Source organism: Amphiprion ocellaris, chromosome 19, assembly GCF_022539595.1.
Source record: "Amphiprion ocellaris isolate individual 3 ecotype Okinawa chromosome 19, ASM2253959v1, whole genome shotgun sequence".
Taxonomy (NCBI): Eukaryota; Metazoa; Chordata; class Actinopteri; family Pomacentridae; genus Amphiprion; species Amphiprion ocellaris.
The window spans coordinates 27713069-27736003 of NC_072784.1; the positions used below are offsets into that span (position 1 = coordinate 27713069).

Here is a 22935-nt window from a genome sequence, read left to right on the forward strand (position 1 = left end):
AAGTGTTGTACATTGCACTGCAGAGCGTGTCCTTACTGAAAATCTGCATTATTAGATACACTGTATTCCAGTACACTATGTTCCTCTGCAAGGAAATGTGGTAATATTTAAACTTGTGCCACATTATAGGAAATACACTTATTTCCTTTCTGAGAATTAGATGAGAAGATTGATAGGACTATCTGTTAACAACCTGGAGCTTCCTGGAGATCCACTTAGTGCCTTGCAAAGTTTTCAGTTTTTGTACTTTGAACCAAAGTCATGTAAGATGTCTTTAATTACTGAGTTAAGCTTTAGCTTTAATAACTGCCAGTCAAAAGAAACTTTTTTCATATATGTATCCATGTTATATGATAGCTTCTAGTTGGGTAGAAACAGTTTCAAAATCTAAAATATTAAATATGATTGGCAGTATTTTCCCTGTTTTATCTGACCCTGTATCCAACAATATTATTGGCAGTATGTTTGATACATGTTCATTACTTGTTTGTGTGGGTGTGTCACCTGAATCATGGCCCAAACTGCTGTGTTTACAGGGTGCCAGAGAAGAAAGTCTGCATTTACTGCGAAGATTCTACAAGGTGAGTTTATACAGTGACACACCCTAATACACATTCTAACATGTTCATGCACTTATCTACACAATAAATGCACATAATCACCTTTAACCTACAGAAAAGAGTGCCTCTCTCTTTGTCTCCCACATACCAACACACAGTGCACAGCATATAAACACAAAAAGTGTCAGGAAGAAGAGGAAAGGTTAAAGGACAACTAACATTTAGACAAACAGACATTGTCTAACAAATGATGTTATATATTTTTCATTCCTCCTCTAGTGGCTGCTATAGCACAATGAGTTGTCAGCTCTCAGAGAGTGGAAACTTTAACTGTTGTGCTTCTTGCTGCCAGGACAGATGGGCAGTTAGCCAGTGGGATTGCCAAACAGTACTAATACAGGGTAAATCTAAAAGCAAAGCAAAAAAAACACAGGTAAACAGGTGTTCAGTTCCAGTTTTTGTTGAGAACAGTGTCATATCAAGAACTGAATCAACACCTACCCATTAGGTTTGTTTTTCTCAAGGAATCCCTGTAAGTGAAAGTAAAACCTCCTGGAGATAAAACTTTATTGTAGTGTGTGTGATTGTGTCCACTGACTAGAACTGAGGCCATTTCTGTGACGGTGCAATAAACAGAACTGAAAGTTTTTCCATAAGCTATATAATTATGTATGATATAAACATTAAAGCTAGTTTCACTTTGATGGTTTCTGGATATCAGTTTTGGAATCAGTCATAGGAGCTGATTCTTTCATGCTTCTCCAATGTGGATGAATGTTTTGTTTTTTTGTTTTTTTTTTACACCTCATCTGGAAAAATATCTCATGTCTTAAAACTACATCCCAAGTGGAATATTTTAGCTTGGAAGTAAGAAGGAGGTTAGATGAACACGATAAACTGAGTGGAAACAGTCACTGTCCTGTACACTTAAATGTTCAACTGCGTTTCCAAACAACTTGTTTTTTCTGTTCAACATTTCCAGTTTTGGGTCATGACATAATGTTGTTGATGAAATGTCATTTAAGAATCCCTCTCCAGCTAATGTTGTGTTATGGTGATAGAACACACAGCAGATAAGATGGACTTCCACACATTGCTCTTGATGAGTACAGGGGGGGTTGCAGTAGTTTCATTTTTCCAGAGAAGAAGCAGTGATTGCTTTGAAAGTCTCTGATTTCTGAAAAAATGTGGTCACACTGGGTAGCTGCCATGGAAAAATGACCACAAACAGAAAGACCACGTGCACAGTATTGTTAGCACAGAGAGCGATACTTATCCAAAAGTGTAGTGATGGTGTGTATACTGACAAACACTGTTTTTACACAGATAGATGATTCAGCTAGGAATTAATTATTAGCATGAAATATGACTAGCACTGCAACTATGTTAAATACAGGAAAATCTGCAGGATATTTTCTCACTAAATTTATTAAAATGTTGAAGTGTCTAAAGAGTGCAAAAAAATGCTAAAATCCCATCTTTCCTAAAATCAAAGAAAGTGTTTTCAGTCTTTTGTTTATTCAACAGTCCAAAGACATTCAGTTTCATTTAAAGAAAAACAACAAATCCTTTCATTTGAGAAGCTGGAACCACAGAAAGTTTGGCATGTTTACCAAACAAAAGACTGAACCAATGAATGAAATGAAGAATAAATCTGGGCAAGTAGTAATCTTTTTAGGATATAATGGTAGCTTGATAAGCATCATCAATATCCGTTGAGAAGGGAAGTTTTAATGCACCATTTTCTTCTCTCCATATTTCCTTTCTGTCTCTCTGTTGTTGGTATCAATTGAAACAAAGCTATGAATCACAAAAAAATACAAAACAAGTCCTGTTTTTTTCCGCACACACTCTGTTTTGCTTTAACCGACTTCCAATTTTATTGTCACGACAGGGGGAGGAAATCTTTCTGGACATGTTTGAAGATGAATACAGGAGCATGACGGTTGGTTCACCTTCATTTGACATGACAGTTGCTATTATTTCACCTTTCTCATAAAACATTATCGACCTGAGCTTACAAACTGCTACTGCTGCTATTGTGTGGATGTTCGTGTATGTGGACCCTCCTTACTGATCCACATGTGTGTGTTTCAGAGTAAACCACTGAATGTGGAATATCTAATGATGGATGCCTCAATACTGCTGCCACCCACTGGCACCCCTCTGACTGGCATCGACTTTGTGAAGCGACTGCCCTGTGGAGATGTGGAGAAGACACGCAGGGTGCGTCCAAACACAATCAAGCTCAGTCCACATTCTTAAAGACACCTACACTACCGTTCAGAAGTTTGGGGTCACTTAGAAATGTCTTTATTTTTGAAAGAAAAGCATTTTTTTCGATGAAGATGGCATTAAATGAATCTGAAATCCAGTCTAGACATTGTTAATGTGGTAAAAGACTATTCTAGCAGGAGATGACTGATTTTTTTTTAATGGAATATCTCCATAGGGGTACAGAGGAACATTTCCAGCAACCATCACTCCTGTGTTCTAATGCTACATTGTGTTAGCTAATGGTGTTGAAAGGCTCATTGATGATTAGAAAACCCTTGTATAGTTATGTTAGCACATGAATAAAAGTGTGAGTTTTCATGAAATTGTCTGGGATATCCCAAACTTTCAAACAATAGTGTAAGTCTGATAACTTATTAGATTCCAAGGAAATCTGATCTTGTTGTTGAAATAGGAGTTTCCCTTCATGGCTGATTGGAATCAACCCTGTGGAATTATGTCTAATAATAGCTCACTAAGTTGCCCTTGCAAGTTCATTTAAAAACTCATTAGCAGGTGTCCCCCACAGCATATATGTTGATTTTCTGCCAAAAATGTTAAGCTTACTACAACTGTATCCTCTCACACACTCAAGCTGAGTCAAGATTCCACATAGCAGCCTGACAGGTTTTTAGATTCCAAATAAATCAGCTCACATAGTTAAGTTTCCCTTTAAGGCTTTGTTGCACCTGAATTGACCCGTCAAGATTAGTTTTGCTTTAATAATCGGTGGCACTAGGAACATCTATGTAATTACACTCTAACAGTCACAGCTGGTGTACTTCATGTTGCATACTTTGGTTTTGTGCTCTGCCAAAAGTGACTTGCTTTAAACAAAGCATGGTACCAAAAGATAGATTGTACTAGCCCGTTAGAGAATAACTGATGCCAAAGCCAAGTTGGAGCACAGCCAAGGCTTTGTTCTTTTCTCTTGTTTGTTGTAGCTGCCAGCTTCAAACAGAACATTTGTTTCAACAGATTATTTCTCTGTTTGTTTGTGTGGGATCTTGCTTCTCTTCACCCAGGCGATACGGGTGTTCTTCATGTTGAGGTCCTTATCGCTTCAGCTTCAAGGAGAACCAGAGACTCAGCTCCCACTGACCAGACCTGAAGACCTTATCAAGACAGACGACGTCTTAGACCTCAGTAAGACACGGTCATACAGTACTCCACTTGCTACAGCTGATGTGAATATTGATTTGTCATCTGAGACACAAATTTAAATGGTGGGAAGACGCAACCTATAGACAAAAATGAATCTAATTATTGCAATGGAAGTTTAACCTAGGAAAGTCACTGAAAGAACATGACATATTTCCTCCCTAACTACAAGAACAGGAGAGAACAATAACAACCACGCCTAAAACCTTGATCTGTCAGCAATTACAGCATAGATATCTGACAAACATGAGTGATTCTCTCATCTGCTCTCTTTCTCACTGTTTTCTGTGAGAAAAAGTAGTAGATCTGGGGCGCAAGTATGAGTGCTGTGTTAATACACGGATACATTCACATGCAAACATTCACAACCACAACAGCGCAGAGACGAGCACAGGGACACTCACAAGCCTCTATGCAGACTGTTTCCCACACACACACACGCACACACACACTGAAATACTCTGAACAACCTGCTCTTACTGTGTACAGGTGTGTGTTATGGAAACTTCCACGTGGTTAGCTCTGCTGTGGAGGATATCACAAAGCGATGTGAATCATGGTTATGACACTCACACACTCAGCATACAAACTTTGCAAATCCATGTTGACATGCATGCCCACGTTTGTGGTTCCTTCATGTATTGTACTGAAGTTTTAGACAATTCTCATGTAAATGTCTTACTGTCACAACCTCACAGCTCACCATTACTCAGTTTGCTAAAGCTATGGTGCAACAATATGGGATGAATGTTTTAAAAAATGAAAAAAAAGCTGTTTAAAAGCTTTAATCTAATAAAAAGGGTTTTGCAAGATTGAGACCAAGTTGTGAAGGCTTGTATAATGTTTTGATGGGCCCAAAAGAAGTATAAAGTAATCATATTACAGGATTTATTTCAGTTTCTTCTTCACAACTGAAGCATTCTTTTCTAGCGTTTGCCCAACACATTTTCAGTTTCAAGTATACATCACTGTCATTCCCAGTGCATTAACTCATTGTCCTGGTTTCAGCCTTTGTAAATGTTGGGGACAAAAGTTCTGAAACTGGCTTTGAAAGGGAAAATCCTCATTTGAAACTGTTGCACATGTGTGTTAGCACATATAATGCAGACTGTTCTGGCAGAGCTGAGTTTACAACACCCACTTTTGAGAGATTTGCCCACACTGTGGCATACTTTCAAGTCATGTGATTTCTCGCCGCTGTGGTCTGAACTCCCAGACAGATAGTCGAGTTTGGGGGGGGGAATACAAAAGGCTACATCTTGGAGGCAGTGGAATTTACAATTAATCTGTTGTTTGCTCTCTGCTGAAATGTAATCACGTCATATTCACGGGAACCAATAATGATGCCCACAGGATCCAGAACAATAACTCGTAGTGTTGGCTGGCTATGGCAAGCCAGTTAAGTTAAAGTAAGATAAATTAGCTTGTTGAATATGTTAACTAGTTATCAAACTGTGAAAAACATTGAGTTTCATATTATCACGATATTCATCCCATGCAAGTTTTGTAGCAACGGTAACTGGAAATAAGTACAGATTTTGAAGTGTGTGTGTCTAAGAGGTAATTAGTGTTTGTCAAACGTAGCATAAGTCTGGCTTCATTTTCTGTCTCTGTGTTATTATCACAAATCCAGCAGTACTTGAACCTATCCCATTAGCAAACATTATCTGTGGAGCAGAGGTCTGATGTAACGTTTTTCTTTATGCCAGAGAACTAACCATAGTATGGAACATATATTGAAGGACAAAACTGTTGCTTTGAGGGACATCTGGGAGAGAAAAAAAGGTAACAACCAATCACAACAAATGCCAGTGCATTTAAAGATGTGCAGAATATATGAAAAGCAGATTCACTCCAAAAAGAACAGAAACAGATTTGCTGATCTCTGACCCACCAGCAGCTGTTTTCTAACATCTCTCTCCGCTCCTTTATTAATAAGTGGAATAATCATGAAATCCTCGTCGGTGTCAGGAAAAGGCCAAATGACAACTCTGTTGCTCTGCCAGGGAAAAGGCCTTTTATCATTAATAAACAGCATCTTTTGCACATAGTTTCCAGTTTATCTGAAACACTTACAATTTAGTGCATTCCAGTACTGATACCCTGGTTTTCAACTATGAAAACAACAGCAGTGTGACTCTCAGAACAATCTAATTATTTTAGGCCAAATAATGAAGAGCAGCAGCATAAATATCTTTAAATACCATTTCTTTGATTGGTCACCAGGAAGTGGTTGTTGTACAATTTGCACAAAATAATAGTCAGCAAATTTTATAGACACCGTTTACGTGAAACAGACAAAAAAAATTTACAACATACATTGCTGTCATAACAACGTTACTCAGTTCCTCTTTGTTATTGTGTGACTCAGCCGTGCTGATGACTAAGATTCTTTTCTATAGAATCTGAACTTTGTAAGTTTCTATTCTTTTTGGAGTGACTGTACTTTTCACCTATTTCAGCATATCTTTAATGGTACTGACACTGGAGAGCAATCATGCTTATTGTCTGGATCGCCAGTGTTTAGTTAGTTTAGGTAGCACTTTTTTTAAATCATAGGTCCAAAGACATGCAAGTTAGATGAATGAATGGCTCTAAACTGCCTGTAGGTGCAATTGTGACTGTAAATGGCTGCTTATATATGTCATTTTGATAGCCTGACCATGGTACATCCAGCCCCTCTCAACTCTAGATGAGTGGGTATATGTATATTTAAAAGTGTTTGACATGTTTCTAGTGTAACTCAGATCTGTCTTTTCTTTTGCCCTACTTACAATTTCATGCCACAAAAGAGAGTAAACATGTAATTTCCAATTAAATTCATGGACAAGGTTAATAAAGAACCTGTGAACACCATCTTTCTTAGGTTTTACCTCGGCTGGGACTGCTGCAGTGTTGTGCCACATGATGAGGACTTGACTGAGTAAGAAAAGAAACCAGACTGTGAGACTTTAAAAAGTTAGCAAATGGTACAAGAGCTTCAGTAGTCTACTAAATATAAGCTGAAACAGAGTGGTAGCAGTGGTTATGAGATATTAAAAAAACATACTACCAGTTACAGTAGACGCAGTGGCCACGCTCACAAAAATGACACCAGGCACAATTCAACATTTACACAATAATGCACTGAAAAGCAGACAAATCCATCTGACTTGGCACAAAGATTTTCTGTGGAAACTGAAATTTCAGTGACCCGAAATCAACCTTTGCCGAACGATTATTGATGTAACCCTAACATTCTTCAACAAAAAGCACAAAACTGCAATATTATGCTTTTCCAGAGAACGTGACAAGAAGCTTGATGAATAGTCTTTAGTCAGATGAAACCAAAATAAATTTTCTAACAAAAGTGGGCTAGCATGTTTGGCATGGAGCTAAATAAGACTACCACAATAAATGCATGGTCTTGACAGTGAATCACGGAGGTCAGTGTGTGCTGATATGGGACTGTATTGATGAATAACAGCGTAAATGCAGATATGAATACCCAAATATTGAATGAGTCCTAGTCTCGTAACAGTGAATACACTCTACAACACTCCAGAGTTTTTAAAGATGAAAAAAGTCACAACTACGACTGCGTGCCGTGATGTAAATCCAGTCTAACTGGAAGACAGAGAAACAAAACCCCACTACCAAGAATCATCTGTGAAGAATGCAGAGCATCTCCACAGATTTGTGCAAATCTGGTACCATCACTGCCCAGGAGGGTCCAATCTGTCATGAAAAATTCAAGCAGACATTGAAAATCTTACGAAATAAAGCAATGGAAACCAGCTAATGGGATGCATTCACTTCTGCTGTATTCAGGCTGTACTTTGGGGCCTGTACTTTCAATATTATCTAACATTTGTTTTAGTTATATAATATCAAATACCCATTTTTTTTTACTCAAAAATAATACAATTATTGTAAGATGACATTTTAGTGATACTGCAAGAAGTTTGTTGTGTACTGCATTTAATTGTCTTTGTGGAATCAAGTTTTTAAAATGGTCACAGCATACCATTAAGTCCACTTCTTAGAATTATACACTAAGAAGAGAGTTTGTGGTAGACTCCACTGGGTTGCTTACTTGGTAATGGTGGGTGTACCATCCTGGCAAATTTAGGTAGTTGTGGCCTTTAAACGTTATCATGTCATCTGCATTGAGTCAGCTACAGGTTCTGCACTTTTCGGAAACCTGTTTTGCTGAATGATTAATGATGTAACCCTATGGCCTGATAAATGGAACAAACTAGTGACTCAGCAATGTGCACCGAGTTACTGTAGTGCTTTCAGGAGATGTTAGAGTTGAGTTGCTGTTACATTCTTAATATGAAATTACCTCTTTTTGGAAAGGAGTGTGTGTCCTAAAAAAAAAAAAAACAGCTCAATAAATAGATGGAAACATACCTACTGAAAGCAAATATCTCCCTGGAGCTTTAGTTTCAAGTTTATTTCAGTTGTTAAAACTGTGACTATTATCATTCCAAATGCCAGTCGAAAAGAGTGTGTGTCAGATTTAGTTAAAGATAGCCTTTAAAAGCTATCACATCATGTGTGACTCAACTTCCAGTAGTTTTGTGTCACTTGAAAAGATCATGAGATCACCAATCTGTTTAGTAAATATGATCATCTTACTTGTATTTAATTCTCCCCAAGTGTGGTTAAAAAGACTTTCCTTTGTTGGTTTTACTTTAAACCGATAGGGTTGACTAAGAACACACTTTTACAGAGTAATTGCAGGGGGGAGGGAGGGTTTTTCCTCGTGTGTTGGGGGATTTGAACTTGCAATCTTCCACCCACAAACACCTTTTTTTCTGACCATCACGCTGCCACTGCCTCCCTTTCACCACATCCTCTAATAACAGGTGCTTTACAGAGGATTTTGCCAACGTTTAAATGTTGATTTTGTACGATCCAGTGGCACATATTTTATATGTTGCATATTCTTGATTACCACACCCAAGTGTGAGTAGTTATCACTTGTGGGTAAAGTGCTCAAGCACTCAGAGGCATGACTCTAAACCGTAAAACTGGAGCCACGTGTTTTCTATTTTGTTTTTTTCCCACACCAGCAGGTATAGTCACTCCATTGTCAACCTTAGTTGTGTTTTTGCAGCCTGGGAACACTTATAGCTCAACATAATTCTTGAATAACGGGGAATGTTGAACACATTCAGGCAGGGTGGCAACTTGTACACTACACTGTTGTCCGGTGCTTTTTATACTCAACAACTTTACTGTTGGAAGACCAGAGAGCATCTTCTTTTATTTAGCTTGTCAACCAGGTCAGAAAAACAAAACAAAATAAAATATTCACATGTCTGAGCAGATTCCTTCTTCTGAGAGGAGGCAGGGCTGTAAAAATTCACGTTACTAATATATGGAAAGATACTGCACCTCACGAATAGTGAAAGTCTTTCATAGAAGTCTGTTTCTTTGCAAGTTGTCTGCTTAAAAGTACCGTCAAAACAGATTGAGTGGTTGAAACCATCGCAGTTTCAATAATCCTGAAAAAACTACTGGATAGAGTCACCTGTTTGTGTATTAAATGTCCCACATTTTCAAATACTTTTTTGACCACGGCACTCTGACCACGTTCTGTAGAAGTTGAGTTGACGTTGGGGGTGGGAGGGTTTTTTCCTCATCTCATCTAGGTATTCAGTCTATATAATTTCCCCTAATTTTTCTGACCGTTTGGCTCTTGGTGTCCCTTTGGTGCCATAGAAAACCAGGGACTACCTCATCAGCTGTCGGTACTTTTTTTTTTTTTTTTTTTTTTTTTTTACTGCTTTTACTTTCAGTAGGTACATTTGAGTGACTGGCAACCCCCATTGATCTTTTAATAGGCCACATGTATGAAGCTGCATCAACAGCTGGCTACCCTTTAGGAAAACACCAAAAATAGCGTGTAAAAATAGTGAGACAGCAGTGCTGTGAGCAGTTGTAGGGGCTTCACGAAGTAACAAAACCCCAGTTTCACTTGTATTGCTTTAGTCATACAACATTTTAAAAGCGGTTGGGTCAAAATACTATTATAGAGGAAGAGACGTGTGTAAGAAATTCGTCGGGGTTGTACATTAGTCTGTGGTGTTGTACATTACATTTTAAAGCAGAGTAGGTGGTATGTAAACCAAAACTAGTGTTAAATAAGGCTGTCATCAGTTCCACATTTCGTGTTAACTTTTGCTGTAGGCTTTGTGGTAAACTGAAGTGAAGAAGTTGAGATGTGGGCTTATCATTTGTTCACGCTCCTCCTAGACATGTGGGAGCAAAGCACCTTGTCTGGCCTTTTAAGTGCAAGTCGCAGTCTGACTGACTGTCTGCCAGAGTGTGTGTTATACATCAGTGTGGACGCGAAGTTAACATCTACTCCTAAAATAAAGTCACATGCAGCTCAGTGGTAACACATGACTGAAATCCATGAAGAACATTTTAGAACTAATGCCTTCATGATTTCAGGGGTAGCATTTTACCGCCTCCTTTCAGGAAGCAACTTTTTTCAGTGACATTATATTTGCCATTTATAATTTGCACCAGGGTTTTTCTGAAGGCGGCGATAACACACTGTATAGTCAGATTTCATGTTTTATAAAACAGAAGTACGTTGTTAAAGCTAGTTTCCTCATTTTATGGGGCCTGTTGCAACAACTATTTATTACTGTGCCAAGGGGTGCAGCCTCGACAGAGTTATGTGAAGACTGGCATTTGTCTGTCTGTCTGTCTGTCTGTCTGCAACATTACTCAAAAACTGACAAGCAGATTTGGATGAAATTTTCAGGGAAGTTCAGAAATGACACAAGGACCAAGTGATTAGATTTTGGCAGTGATGCAGCTTATAGTCTGGATCCATGGATTTGTTAAAGATTTCTGTATCATTGCGAGATAGCGGCACGGCGTCACTGTAACGATGATTGCAAGGGAAAACTACGTCAGCTGCCTGCTGATGATCGCATGATTGCAATCCTAATAAAAATCGACCATACCGGACTGATGGGGACTTATCCATCAGAAGTGATACAAGGAACAATTGATTAAATTGTGGGGGTGTTTCTAAGTCCCATCAATTCCTGCCCCCCCGCTACATATTTAGGTCACGTGATTCGGTATCTATGCATAACGTACACATGCATAACTCACGCCTGTGCTCAGTGCAAGGTCATTTTGTTTGTGGGTACATCTGTATTAAATGGCCACATTCTATGTTGCAGTGAATTCTGATCATCAATAACTAATAAAAAATGCTGCATTTCTGACAATGCCATATGGGGGAATGAGCAGCCTTGGCGGAGTACTGCACTCTCTGAGTGCTTTTCTTGTTACTATTGCAACAGCACATCATCAGTAGGATAAAACTAACCTGTCTCATGACGGTCTAAACCCAGCTCACGGTCCCTATTAGTGGGTGAACAATCCAGCGCTTGGGGAATTCTGCTTCACAATGACAGGAAGAGCCAACATCGAAGGATCATTAGTATTCAAGTGTGTTCCAGTGAATTTTTCATCATTAACTTTGTCTGCCTTTGTGTAGTTGTGTAGCAATTATGTGTTAAGTCATTGTAGCCAGTGTTAGCAGAATCATCACATTTTCTTCTTTTAATGGGGCACTTAAAAAGACATACCCGTTCATAATTTCTGCCTTATAGAATGTCTCCATTATAACCTTTATTAATATACTTTTGACTCTGTTCTGCCACATTATTTTTATAATGCAAACAATATTTTTCAAATGTTCAAAACCTACTACCTGTTCAGATCGCTTCACTGGCTTCCAGTTGCTGCCTGCATAAAATTCAAAACTCTGACACCTGCATTGAAAACTGCAATGAAAACAGCTCCCTCCTACCTGAACTCTCTCATTCAGGTCTACACTCCCTAGCGCTCTCTACCCTCGGCCAACAAAAGGAGCCTGATACAACCACCACAACAGGGCTGGTCGATAGCTAGACTCTACTCCTCTCTGGTTCCCTGGTGGTGGAACAAGTTACCAAACTCTGTTCGATTTCCAGAATCTCTCTGTCTTTAAGAAAAGACTGAAAACCCAGCTCTTCACTGAACACCTCTACACTTGACAGACTGCAAAAAAAAAAAAAAAAAAAAAAAGTCCTATTACGTCTGCACTGCCTGTAGACACCATGGTCCTGTTATCACACTTGAACTTATCCACGTTGTTTTGTCCGAGAAAACCTGAAGACTAGATCTCTGCTTGTATTGTATCTACTCTCAGATACACTTCACTTTGGATAGAAGCATCTGCTAAATGAAATTGTAGAATTGTAACTACACTAACAAATTGCTTTCTTTACTAATTAAGCTACTTATTATCTTTTTAGTATTTGAAATGTACATTGAAATGTCTATAAATATCATAGCAGTACTGTATTATGTTTGTCTTTTTTTTCAGATAACAGTGATCTAATAGCCTGTATGGTGGTCAGTAAAGATGGTGGCCAAGCCCAGAGATTCCTGGCTGTAGATGTGTACCAGATGAGTCTGGTGGAACCAGAAACCAAACGTCTTGGATGGGGCGTAGTCAAGTTTGCCGGCCTCTTGCAAGTAAGAGAAAACTGGTACTTTCTTGCCCATGTGTGTCTTTGTGTTAAAAAAACTATGAAATGTTTGGTTTTGCCTTTTTTTCCCCTTTTGTTTTCTCATTGTATACTTGCTTAATTCTCGGTTTCTCTTGCAAACTTATGCAATCTCTGCCGTGACTCACTCAGCTGATCGTTTGTTTGCATCTTACACCACTGCTGTCTTCTTTTTTTAATCCTCTCCAACATCTCTGTCGTATTATGTTTCCCCTCTGTCACTTTGCACTGCCAACAAACTGTCCTCCCTTTGCCCATCTGATGTTAATTTATTGTTTCCTAAGTACATCATATCATTTTCACTGGTGAGATATGAGACTTTCCAAACACCTGCTGAGGCACACAAACAAAACACTGCCGTTGAAAAGTTTGGTGTCACCCAGACAATTTCATGTTTTCCTTGAAAACTCACATTTTTATTCATGTGCTAACATAATTACACAAGGGTTTTCTAATCATCAATTAGTCTTTCAACACCATTAGCTAACACAATGTAGCATTAGAACACAGGAGTGATGGTTGCTGGAAATGTTCCTCTGTATCCCTATGGAGATATTCCATTAAAAATCAGCTGTTTCCAGCTAGAATAGTCATTTACCACATTAACAATGTCTACACTGGATTTATGATTAATTTAATGTTATCTTCATTGAAAAAAAAATGCTTTTCTTTAAAAAATAAGGACATTTCTAAGTGACCCCAAACTTTTGAACAGTAGTGTATATGAATTAAAGTTGTCCTATATTAGTTAAAGTTGCTCTATAATAGTTAAATTTCCTCTATGTTAGTTAAGGTTGCTCTAAAATGAGTTAAAGTTGCTCTATATTCGTTGAAGTTGCTCTGTATTATTTAAAGTTGCTTTCTAATAGTTGAAGTTCCTCTATGTTAGTTAAACTTGCTTTATATTCGTTAAAGTTGTTCCATATTAGTTAAAGTGGCTTTAAATGAGTTAAAGTTGACTTAAATGAGTTAAAGTTGACCTACACGACTGTTCAAAAGTTTGGGGTCACCCAGATAATTTCACTTTTTCCTTGAAAACTCACACTTTTATTCATGTGCTAACATAATTGCACAAGGGTTTTCTAATCATCAATTAACTCTTTCAATACCATTAGCTAACACAATGTAGCATTAGAACTGTGTTATTTACAGTGTGTCAATACTGTACTTATTAATTTCCATTTCTCATCCCTGTACATAATTTTAATATTATTACTGTTTTATCATTATTTTATTACTACTACTATGTTTTTTGCTAAATATACTTGCTGTAACAATGTGAATTTCCCCAGGCGTGGGGAGAAATAAAGGATTATTTTATCTCTTATCTGAAGGTTGCTGGAAATGGGCCTCTGCACCCCTATGTATATATTCCACAAAAAATCATCCTTTTGCAGCTAGAATAGTCATTTACCACATTAATAACATCTAGACTGTATTTCTGATTGGTTTGATGTTATCTTCATTGAAAAAAACGCTTTTTTTTTTTTTTTTTCAAAAATCAGGGCATTTCTAAGTCCATCCAAACTTTTGAACGGTAGTGTATCTCTTGGTATTTTAAGTCTAAGCACGCTTAGTCACCCTTTGTACTGTTTACTATGTATTTTTCAAAGTCAGCATGACCCTAGAAAAAGTTGTGATGTTGCATTTAAGTTTTCTAGTCTAAGCTTTTCTGAAAATGCAGAGTATGTATATTATTGTCATCCTGATATTGTGGAAAGTTTATTACGCTGTGTTTCCTGTCTGTCTGAGTCTTACTTGAGTATCTTTCATTCCACTTTACCCCAAATTGTGTTGACTATATTTCTTCTGTTCTTTTCCTTTCCCATTTTAAACTCTCTTTGTTCTCTTTCCTGCCTCCGTCTTTCACCAGGACATGCAGGTGTCTGGTGTTGAGGACGACAGCAGAGCGTTGAACATCGTTATCCATAAACCCAGCTCCAACCCCCACGCCAAGCCCCTGCCCATACTGCAGGCCAACTTCATCTTCGCCGACCACATCCGCTGCATCATCGCCAAGCAGAGGCTGGCCAAAGGTCGCATCCAGGCGCGACGCATGAAGATGCAGAGGATTGCAGGTGAGTAAGCAAAAAGCTTTTTAAGCCCCGTAACAAAATGACCCTTTCGTTTCTGCATAAAACCGCAGAGTGGCTTTTTTTTTTCCCTCAGAGGCTCAAAATGTTTCAGAAGCTACTTTCAAAGTGTTCAGTACAGTTTTACAAGGAAACACACACAATGTTCAACTGAAAGTATTAAGTGAAACTCAAAGCACCTAAAGAAAGAAGTGCACAATGTTAAAGTATAACAAAAAAAAGTAAAATCAACAGTAATATGAAACAAATTTTACTTGTAGGCTTCACCATCCTCAACAAAAGGATAAAAGTCAGTTTAAGTCAACTTAGATTCAGACAATTCACAATAAGAAAGCTAAATCAAAGTACATTTACATTAACTAAATTTAGTGCAAGTGAAACTATTGTCCAGCAGAAGTGAAAACTAATCTTCATTAAGAGCATCAGAGTAGCAGTCATTTCCTTGAATTACATGTCGTCTTTCTTTTAAATTTAAAAAAGTGACTTCCTCCTCTTTGGGTCTTATTTCTGTTTTTTTTTTCCTTGTATGTCAGTCAACCATAACAATTCACAGAAATGGTGGCCCGAAACCACTGTTTAGATTGTTTCACCAAAATGAATGCTGAAGATGTGAAAGTTAGATTTAATCTTTAATCTTGATAATCTTTACCATTTTATGTTTTTTTAGGTACTTTTGAAAGGTCCTAGTCAAAAGTCTATATATGTATTTATCGTGTACTAGCCGAAGTAGCTGTGTGTGAGTTTATGCTATAAGTAGTGGATTTACCCATGGCTCAGCTGTACTTTCCCTCCTGATGGTCTTATTCTTTAGAATTACACATAAAGCTAATAACACAAATTTGAAACCTTGCCAATGCAGCAAAGGCTGGGGGGATGTGAACCCTGCCAAAATATCCACTGAGCAGTTTCACATCAAGTCACACAAACAAAAACATTTCTTACTTAAGCTAACCATAGTGAAAAACTAAATCTTTTACTGATCAAGGTCTCCCAGAATTCAGTCCTTTACTGTACCATGAAGCAGACTGATGCTACATCCTCCTCTTATTCCACTTCCCCTGTATTCAGCTCTGTTGGACCTGCCTGTGCAGCCCAGTGCTACAGAAGTGTTGGGTTTCGGTCAGACGGCCAACGCCTCACCCAGCGGGCTGCCGTTCAGATTCTACGAGCAGTCACGGCGGGCGCCCAATGACCCGACGGCAAACAGATCGGTGTTTGCCTCCGTTGATAAAGTACCAGGTAAAATACAGACATGCATACTGCTCCTGCCTGCACACTACTGCAGAAATAATGTATGCTCATACAAACACAACGATACAATGGTAGTTAACTCGTTACACACACTGAATCTTTACATAATGAAGAACATTGGATAATTGTATGAAGACATTTGTTTTTTTTCAATCTTAGGAAAACATTTTGTACTGAGTTGTACTGACCTTCAAACCAGCTGGTGATAACATCTGAGCAGTGGGACTGGTTGAGTGATTTGATCTTTAGTGGAACAGTAGATCCGCCTTGTTTCCACAAGCAGCCAGCTTAGTTTTATGTAGAAACACAACTCCTCAGAATATTACTGAAAACCTCCCTTAGTCCCTTCCTTTGTTTTAGTTTTCTGAATTCATGTAAAATGCCATTTTCTATAGTTCTTGTCTACTGCGCTCTCTGTTCCTAACATATCCTTTACCCTGACTTATGTTACTGTGCCTCCAGGTCCTGAGAAAGGCTATTAAGTTTCTGAGTAAATTTAAAGCACTGCCATGTTCAAAGTCTGTTGGTTTGTGTGTACTGTTGTTTGCATCTGTTGGATTATCTTTGAGCTAATGAAACTTTTTTCTTCTGTGTGACATAAACAGAAATAAATGCATCCCTTGCAGCAGACAGACACTGAAACATATTGAAATATATTCATATACTTAAGACTTGTTCAGCCTCAACTGACTCATTAGTAGCTCTAAAGCAGGCAAAGAATGTCAGCCAGTGACTCTTACAGAGATCGGCTGAGTCTTTCACTTTTCAGACGTTGTAGTAAGACTCGCGAACCATGAACTCGTCAAAGCAACCGGCTGAGTCTGACAATGAAGCTACAGGGTCAAATCTACAATAAAAGTTATCCAAGTGCATATTTAATGCAGTTTCCACCATCCAAAATGTTATTAGGAAATGACAACTTCAGGAAACTTTAGAAGTCAAGACATGATCTGGTAGAAAAGCAGTGATGCACAGTCTACATGGAAGAGTCATTCAAGAAAAGACCTTCAGTGCAATGTTCGCAAAATGATCACAAAAGTAAATATGCGAGGTAGTGTCTGGACAAGCCAAAGTCACTTCTGAAACACATAGAAAACATTTCTTGCTTAAATCAAATCTGATAATAGTGAACACTACATGCTGTGCAGATGACATTAAAATCGAGCTATTCCTTACTTGACATAGGAAGCCTTCTATGGGCAAGCAGGGACATCCACAACAGGAGGGTTACTAAGTACCGTCTCAGCTGTTGCACAATCACTGTTTAATTTGTTCCTGTTTTTAAGTTATAGAAATAAAAAGACAAGGAAAGCTCATTTTTCAAGTGCTTTTCTGCAGGGATCATCTGTACTCCTTCACATGACAGACAGCGAACCCCAAAACTTTGTTAGGAACCGTCATGTTATACATTATGCTAGCAGCTGTAACACATCCAGTGTGTGCGTGTTTGTGTGTGTGTGTCTTTGTTGCACCGTCCTCAGGTTTTGCGGTGGCTCACTGCATGCCACAGCACAGTCCCTCACCCCTCTCCTCCCCCTCGCCTCCCTCCAGTGGGAGTGGGAGCACAGGAAGATGTGACTCTGTCACTGCAAGCACTCCTCATCGCCGCGTTTCCATCTCCTCATCGCCGCGTTTCCATCGCTCCACCATCACCTCCACCCTTACCGACACCGAGCCACAGGGACAGCTAGCACCCGCGGCGGCTCCTCTGCACACCAGCCCCGACGCAACCTCAGCCGGAAGCCCTCCACGCCACCTCTCCCGTAAGTTCACAACCTCCCGTCCACCACTTGCCCCACTCTTCGCCCCCTCTACGCTCATCATTGGCGACAGTATCATGAGAGGCATCAGGTTCTTTAACGCTATCACACTGTCATTCCCCGGTGCTACAGCTGCAGACATCGCTGTTAAAATTCCTTCCGTTCTCCGCTCACTCCCCTCCTCTGTACACCGCATTATCCTTCACGTCGGCTGCAACGACACAGCGCGCCCCCAGTCTGAGCAGACAAAACGTGATTTTCTAAATCTGACGGACTTACTGAAAGACTGCGGAAAGTCTATTTTTATTAGCGGGCCCCTACCAACGGTAAACAACAACTCTGAGCGCTTCAGCAGACTGCTCAGCCTGAACACCTGGATTAGCTCGTTCTGCCGTGCCAGCAGAATTAACTTTATTGACAATTTTAACTGTTTCTGGAACAGGCCAGAATACTTTAACAGTGATGGCATCCATCCAAACAGGTCCGGCAGATCACTTTTAATCTCAAATATCCAATACACCGTCCACACTTCAGACTGACTAGTGCCAGTGTTTACATCCATCTCTTCTTCACGCTCCACTGAACCGCCTCCCAGCTACAGCGCCCCCCTCTGTCCCCACCTGGAACTCCCCCCATTTTCCCCTCCAGCACACCCACTGCCTCCCCCCTCTGGCTCCCCTTGCCCGTCACCCCCGCAGTACCAGAATTCAACAAGCTGCCAAATCCCCACCATCATCAGCTTCAGACAACCTCGGCAGCCCTCCCTCAGAAACTGCCATTTTGCTAACCTTCGCCCACTTCCACGGACCTCACAGCCTTGTCCCCAGAAGCCCTCCCCTAATCACACATCCACACTTCACCTGAACTTTGCCCTCTTCAACACCCGCTCCGTCACCAGCAAAGGCCCCATTCTACAATTATTCATCCTGGACAATAAACTGGACTTCCTCTGTCTAACCGAAACATGGCACAAACCACTGGACTTCTACCCACTCAACCAAGCCACCCCCTCCGGATACACGTACCTCAACTCACCCCGCCCAGAAGGTCGAGGAGGCGGCATCGCAGTCATCCACAAACAGGTCTTCACAACCATCCCACTTTCCATCCCTGCCTCCCCCTCCTTTGAACACCTTGTTTTTAAATCACCCGGTCCCACCCCAATGGTCACTGCTATCATTTACCGCCCACCTAAACCAAACCCCTCATTTCTCCCTGACTTTTCCCACTTTGCCACCCAGCTATTAGCTACATCTCCGTCAGTCCTCATCCTTGGTGACTTCAACTTTCACATGGACAACCTTCACAGTAAATCTGCCTCTGACTTCCTAGATCTCCTACAATCACTCAACCTCACCCAGCATGTCAATTTCCCCACCCACAACCATGGACACATCCTCGATCTGGTTTGCTCCTCTGGTCTTACAGTCCTAAATATCTCCAGCTGTCATCTCTCCATCTCTGACCACCTAGCAATAACTATGGACATCAGCCTCCCCACCCCCCTGCCCAAGGAAAAACGGACAATCTTTTTTAGAAACACCAGATCACTCTCCCCCTCTGTATTCTCCGCCTCACTGACCACTGCATTGTCCGTCTCCCCTCCCCCGTCAATCAATAACCCCACTGACCTCATCAACCACTACAATCATACTCTCTCTTCCTGTCTTGATCAGCTTGCTCCCCTCAAATCCAAATTAGTTACTTTCTCCCACTCTGCTCCATGGTACACCCCTGAACTCCACCTCATGAAAGCCCATAAACGACAGCTAGAACGTCTTGTCAAGAAAACAAACCTGACAGTTCACCGCCAAGCCTACTCCGACTTCCTCCAACAATACAAAGACGCCCTGAAATCTGCACGGTCCACTTTCTACTCTGACCTGATCAATACCAGCTCCAACAACCCCAAATCCCTCTTCTCAACTGTCAATAAACTCCTTGCCCCCCCGGACACAGTCTCAAACTCGTTCACCACTGACAAATGCAACCTATTCCTCTCTTTTTTTCATAACAAAATCATCTCCATCCACAGCAGCCTTGTCACCTCTCCCACTTCACTTGATCCCCCCTCTCCTCCACCAAACCCTCTGAACTTTCCCCCCCTGGCCCACTTCTCGCCCGTTTCCCCCCTGGACCTGCCCAAATTCATCACTGGAACTAAAAACTCCACATCCTGCCTGGACCCCATCCCCACTGCCCTCCTCAAAAACTGCCTCCCTGTTATCGCCCCCCTCATCTCTAACATCATCAACACTTCCCTCAGTACTGGCTGTGTCCCCTCACCCCTCAAGCTCGCCTCTGTCTCCCCCATCCTCAAAAAACCTGGTTTGGATCCAACCTCCCCTCACAACTTCCGGCCCATCTCCAATCTCCCCTTCATATCCAAAACATTAGAACGTGTCGTCGCTGCCCAGTTGAAAACTCACCTCACCTCCAACAACCTGTATGAAACCTTTCAATCCGGATTCCGCTCTCATCACAGCACTGAAACTGCTCTCCTCAAGGTCACCAATGATCTCCTCCTCTCCTCAGACTCTGGACAAGTCACCATCCTCATTCTTCTCGACCTCTCTGCAGCATTTGACACAATCAATCACTCCATCCTCCTGTCCCGCCTTCAATCCTCCATTAACATCACCGGCACCGCCCTCACCTGGTTCACATCATATCTCACTAATCGACAACAATTCATCAAGGTCAACAACTGCACATCACCCACCGCCCCCCTGTCCCATGGTGTCCCTCAAGGATCAGTACTTGGCCCCCTCCTCTTTATCCTGTACCTCCTCCCCCTCGGCAACATCATCCGCCGCCACAACCTACACTTCCATTGCTACGCCGACGATATCCAACTCTACATCTCCACCAACACCACCGCCACCACCACCCTCCCCTCTCTCTCCAGCTGCCTGGCCGACATTAAATCCTGGATGAGGAAAAATTTTCTCCTGCTAAACTGTGACAAGACTGATCTCATCCTTATCGGACCTAAATCACTCACACCATTTCCCCACCCCCCCATTACCATTGATAACACCACCCTATCTCCTTCTGCTCACATCCGCAACCTCGGTGTGATATTTGACAGCAACCTCACTTTTGAACCCCACATTAATCAGATCACCAAAACTGCCTATTTCCATCTCCGCAACGTCGCCCGTCTCCGCCCCTTCCTCTCCTTCTCAGCCGCTGAAACCCTCATTCATGCCTTCGTCACTTCCCGCCTTGACTACTGCAATAGCGTTCTCTTCGGCTCCACCTCCAAAGTTCTCAATAAACTTCAACTCATTCAAAACTCTGCTGCCCGACTCCTCACCCGAACCTGTTCTCACGACCATATCACACCCGTCCTGCGGAACCTCCATTGGCTCCCCATTTCACACCGCATCCAGTACAAACTGCTTCTCCTCACCTTCAAGTCCATCCATAATCTAGCCCCCTCTTACCTTACCGATTTGCTCCTCCCCTACACCCCCCCCAGGAATCTCCGTTCCTCCCACACAAACCTCCTTTCCATCCCGCACAGGACCAGCCGGCGACATTGGGGGGACAGAGCCTTCGCCATTGCCGCCCCCACACTCTGGAACTCACTCCCCCATGCCCTCCGTGACTGCACCAACCTCACCACATTTAAATCCCTTTTAAAGACTCACCTTTTTAGATCTGCTTTCCTTAAGTGATTCTGTATTTTATCTTGAACTTGTTTACTATCTACTGATTTTAATTATCTGTTTTGTTCTATCTTATTGTATTTTATGTACAGCGTCTTTGAGCTTTTGGAAAAGCGCTTTATAAATAAAATTTATTATTATTATTATTATATCGGCACAGAGCCCTACAGGTAGAGCACACACACACACACACACACACACACACACACACACACAGGTGAACAGTATGTCATAGTTACTGTAGAAATATACACACATGTAAAGAAGCACATACTGTACTAATACTATAGAGAATCATAAATTTTAGGAGAGTAAATCCTGCCGACAAGGTGAAAATAATTCATAACAGAGTAACATTTGGGAAACTGTCAGGGAGCTCTCACAAAATATATCTGCACTGTAAAGAACACATACCTCCTTTTCACATTTCGTATATCTCATATATGTACACTGTAAATACACAAACCACGAAAACCACAGCAGTTCACAGGGTTGCATTACTGTGACAAACACAGAGTGTTAACCTCTGTCACAGTGTCCACTGTCTATACATCGTCCATATGAGAAGGTAAATAAACACACTGTTCCCTTCAGAGAACCTGTTCAACTAGTTACAGGGCTACACTGCTCCTCAGTAGGTCCCTGCTGCAGATACTTGAGGGTGGCGCACCAAGCAGTGTGAGAGTTTTCCTTAAAATGAAACGAAGTTCGTTCTCATGAAAGTTAGATCTCGAAGCAGGAATAGAAAAAAATTCCTTTTACTTTGTAATTAGCTGCTAATTCCTGTATATCCTAAAATACTTGCCAAGTTCGACCACTTTCCAGGTGTTCTGTATGAGAGATACTGTCTCACGTATGATGCCAAGCAACAGACTGTGAACAAAGACATCAGTGGGTCACTTCATACTTAGAGAGCAACTATAAATAAGGAAAAAGAAAAGTTACCAAGACAAACATGCTGGGGAGAGGTTGCTGGACTGTTGAGCAAGAAAAAATGAGTGCAGTCAGTCAGAGGTTAACAGGGCTGAAAGAGAAAGTGAACCAAGCTGAACAGAATAGCAGAGCACTGGGAGTGATGAGAGTTTAGTAAGGCTGGGTTGATAGAAGATGAGAGTGGCTTATGTTTTTAGGAATTTACCCGTTTCATTTATTCAGTTATGTGATTGAATGTTGCGTGGTTTGCTACAACTTTGCTAAGAAAGCTCATGAGTATGTTCCACCTAAAGTATTTTATCTGCTCAGATTCTCTAGTTGAAAACATACATCCACTTGAATGGCTTCAAGAACAGCTCTTCACAAAAAGCTGCATTCTGCATTTCCACTTTCAGGAGAATTTTTTTTGTAAATGAACCCAAAATCTTGTGCCCCACTAGTAAGAAAGGTCTGGATGATTTTACTTTAGTTCACATTTTGTCTTGCCTTCAATCAATAAAATAGCTTTTTATTTTTTTTTCCAAAACTGTACCCTCACACTCTTACAATGTAAGCATGATTGTGTTAGTAGTTTACAGATTAGTCCATAGTTACGCTTTTACTCTATTAGATCTGTTTCTACTTATATCACATTCCCGTGTGCTGTTTCCACCCTG

The 22935-nt window shown here is 40.7% G+C and overlaps 1 protein-coding gene across 3 annotated transcripts in view; it reads left to right on the forward strand.

Annotated features, from left to right (window-relative positions):
• clec16a (C-type lectin domain containing 16A) overlaps nt 1-22935 on the forward strand; it is a 51012-nt gene that overhangs the window by 24259 nt on the left and 3818 nt on the right. For all 3 annotated transcript variants that reach the window (XM_023292381.3, XM_055004996.1, XM_055004997.1), the window contains exons 15-23: nt 537-581; nt 2455-2505; nt 2658-2786; nt 3860-3980; nt 12385-12536; nt 14442-14646; nt 15730-15900; nt 17394-17508; nt 21494-21516. In XM_023292381.3, coding sequence (XP_023148149.1) covers nt 537-581; nt 2455-2505; nt 2658-2786; nt 3860-3980; nt 12385-12536; nt 14442-14646; nt 15730-15900; nt 17394-17508; nt 21494-21516 — 1012 coding nt within the window. The remainder of the gene's footprint in view (nt 1-536; nt 582-2454; nt 2506-2657; nt 2787-3859; nt 3981-12384; nt 12537-14441; nt 14647-15729; nt 15901-17393; nt 17509-21493; nt 21517-22935) is intronic.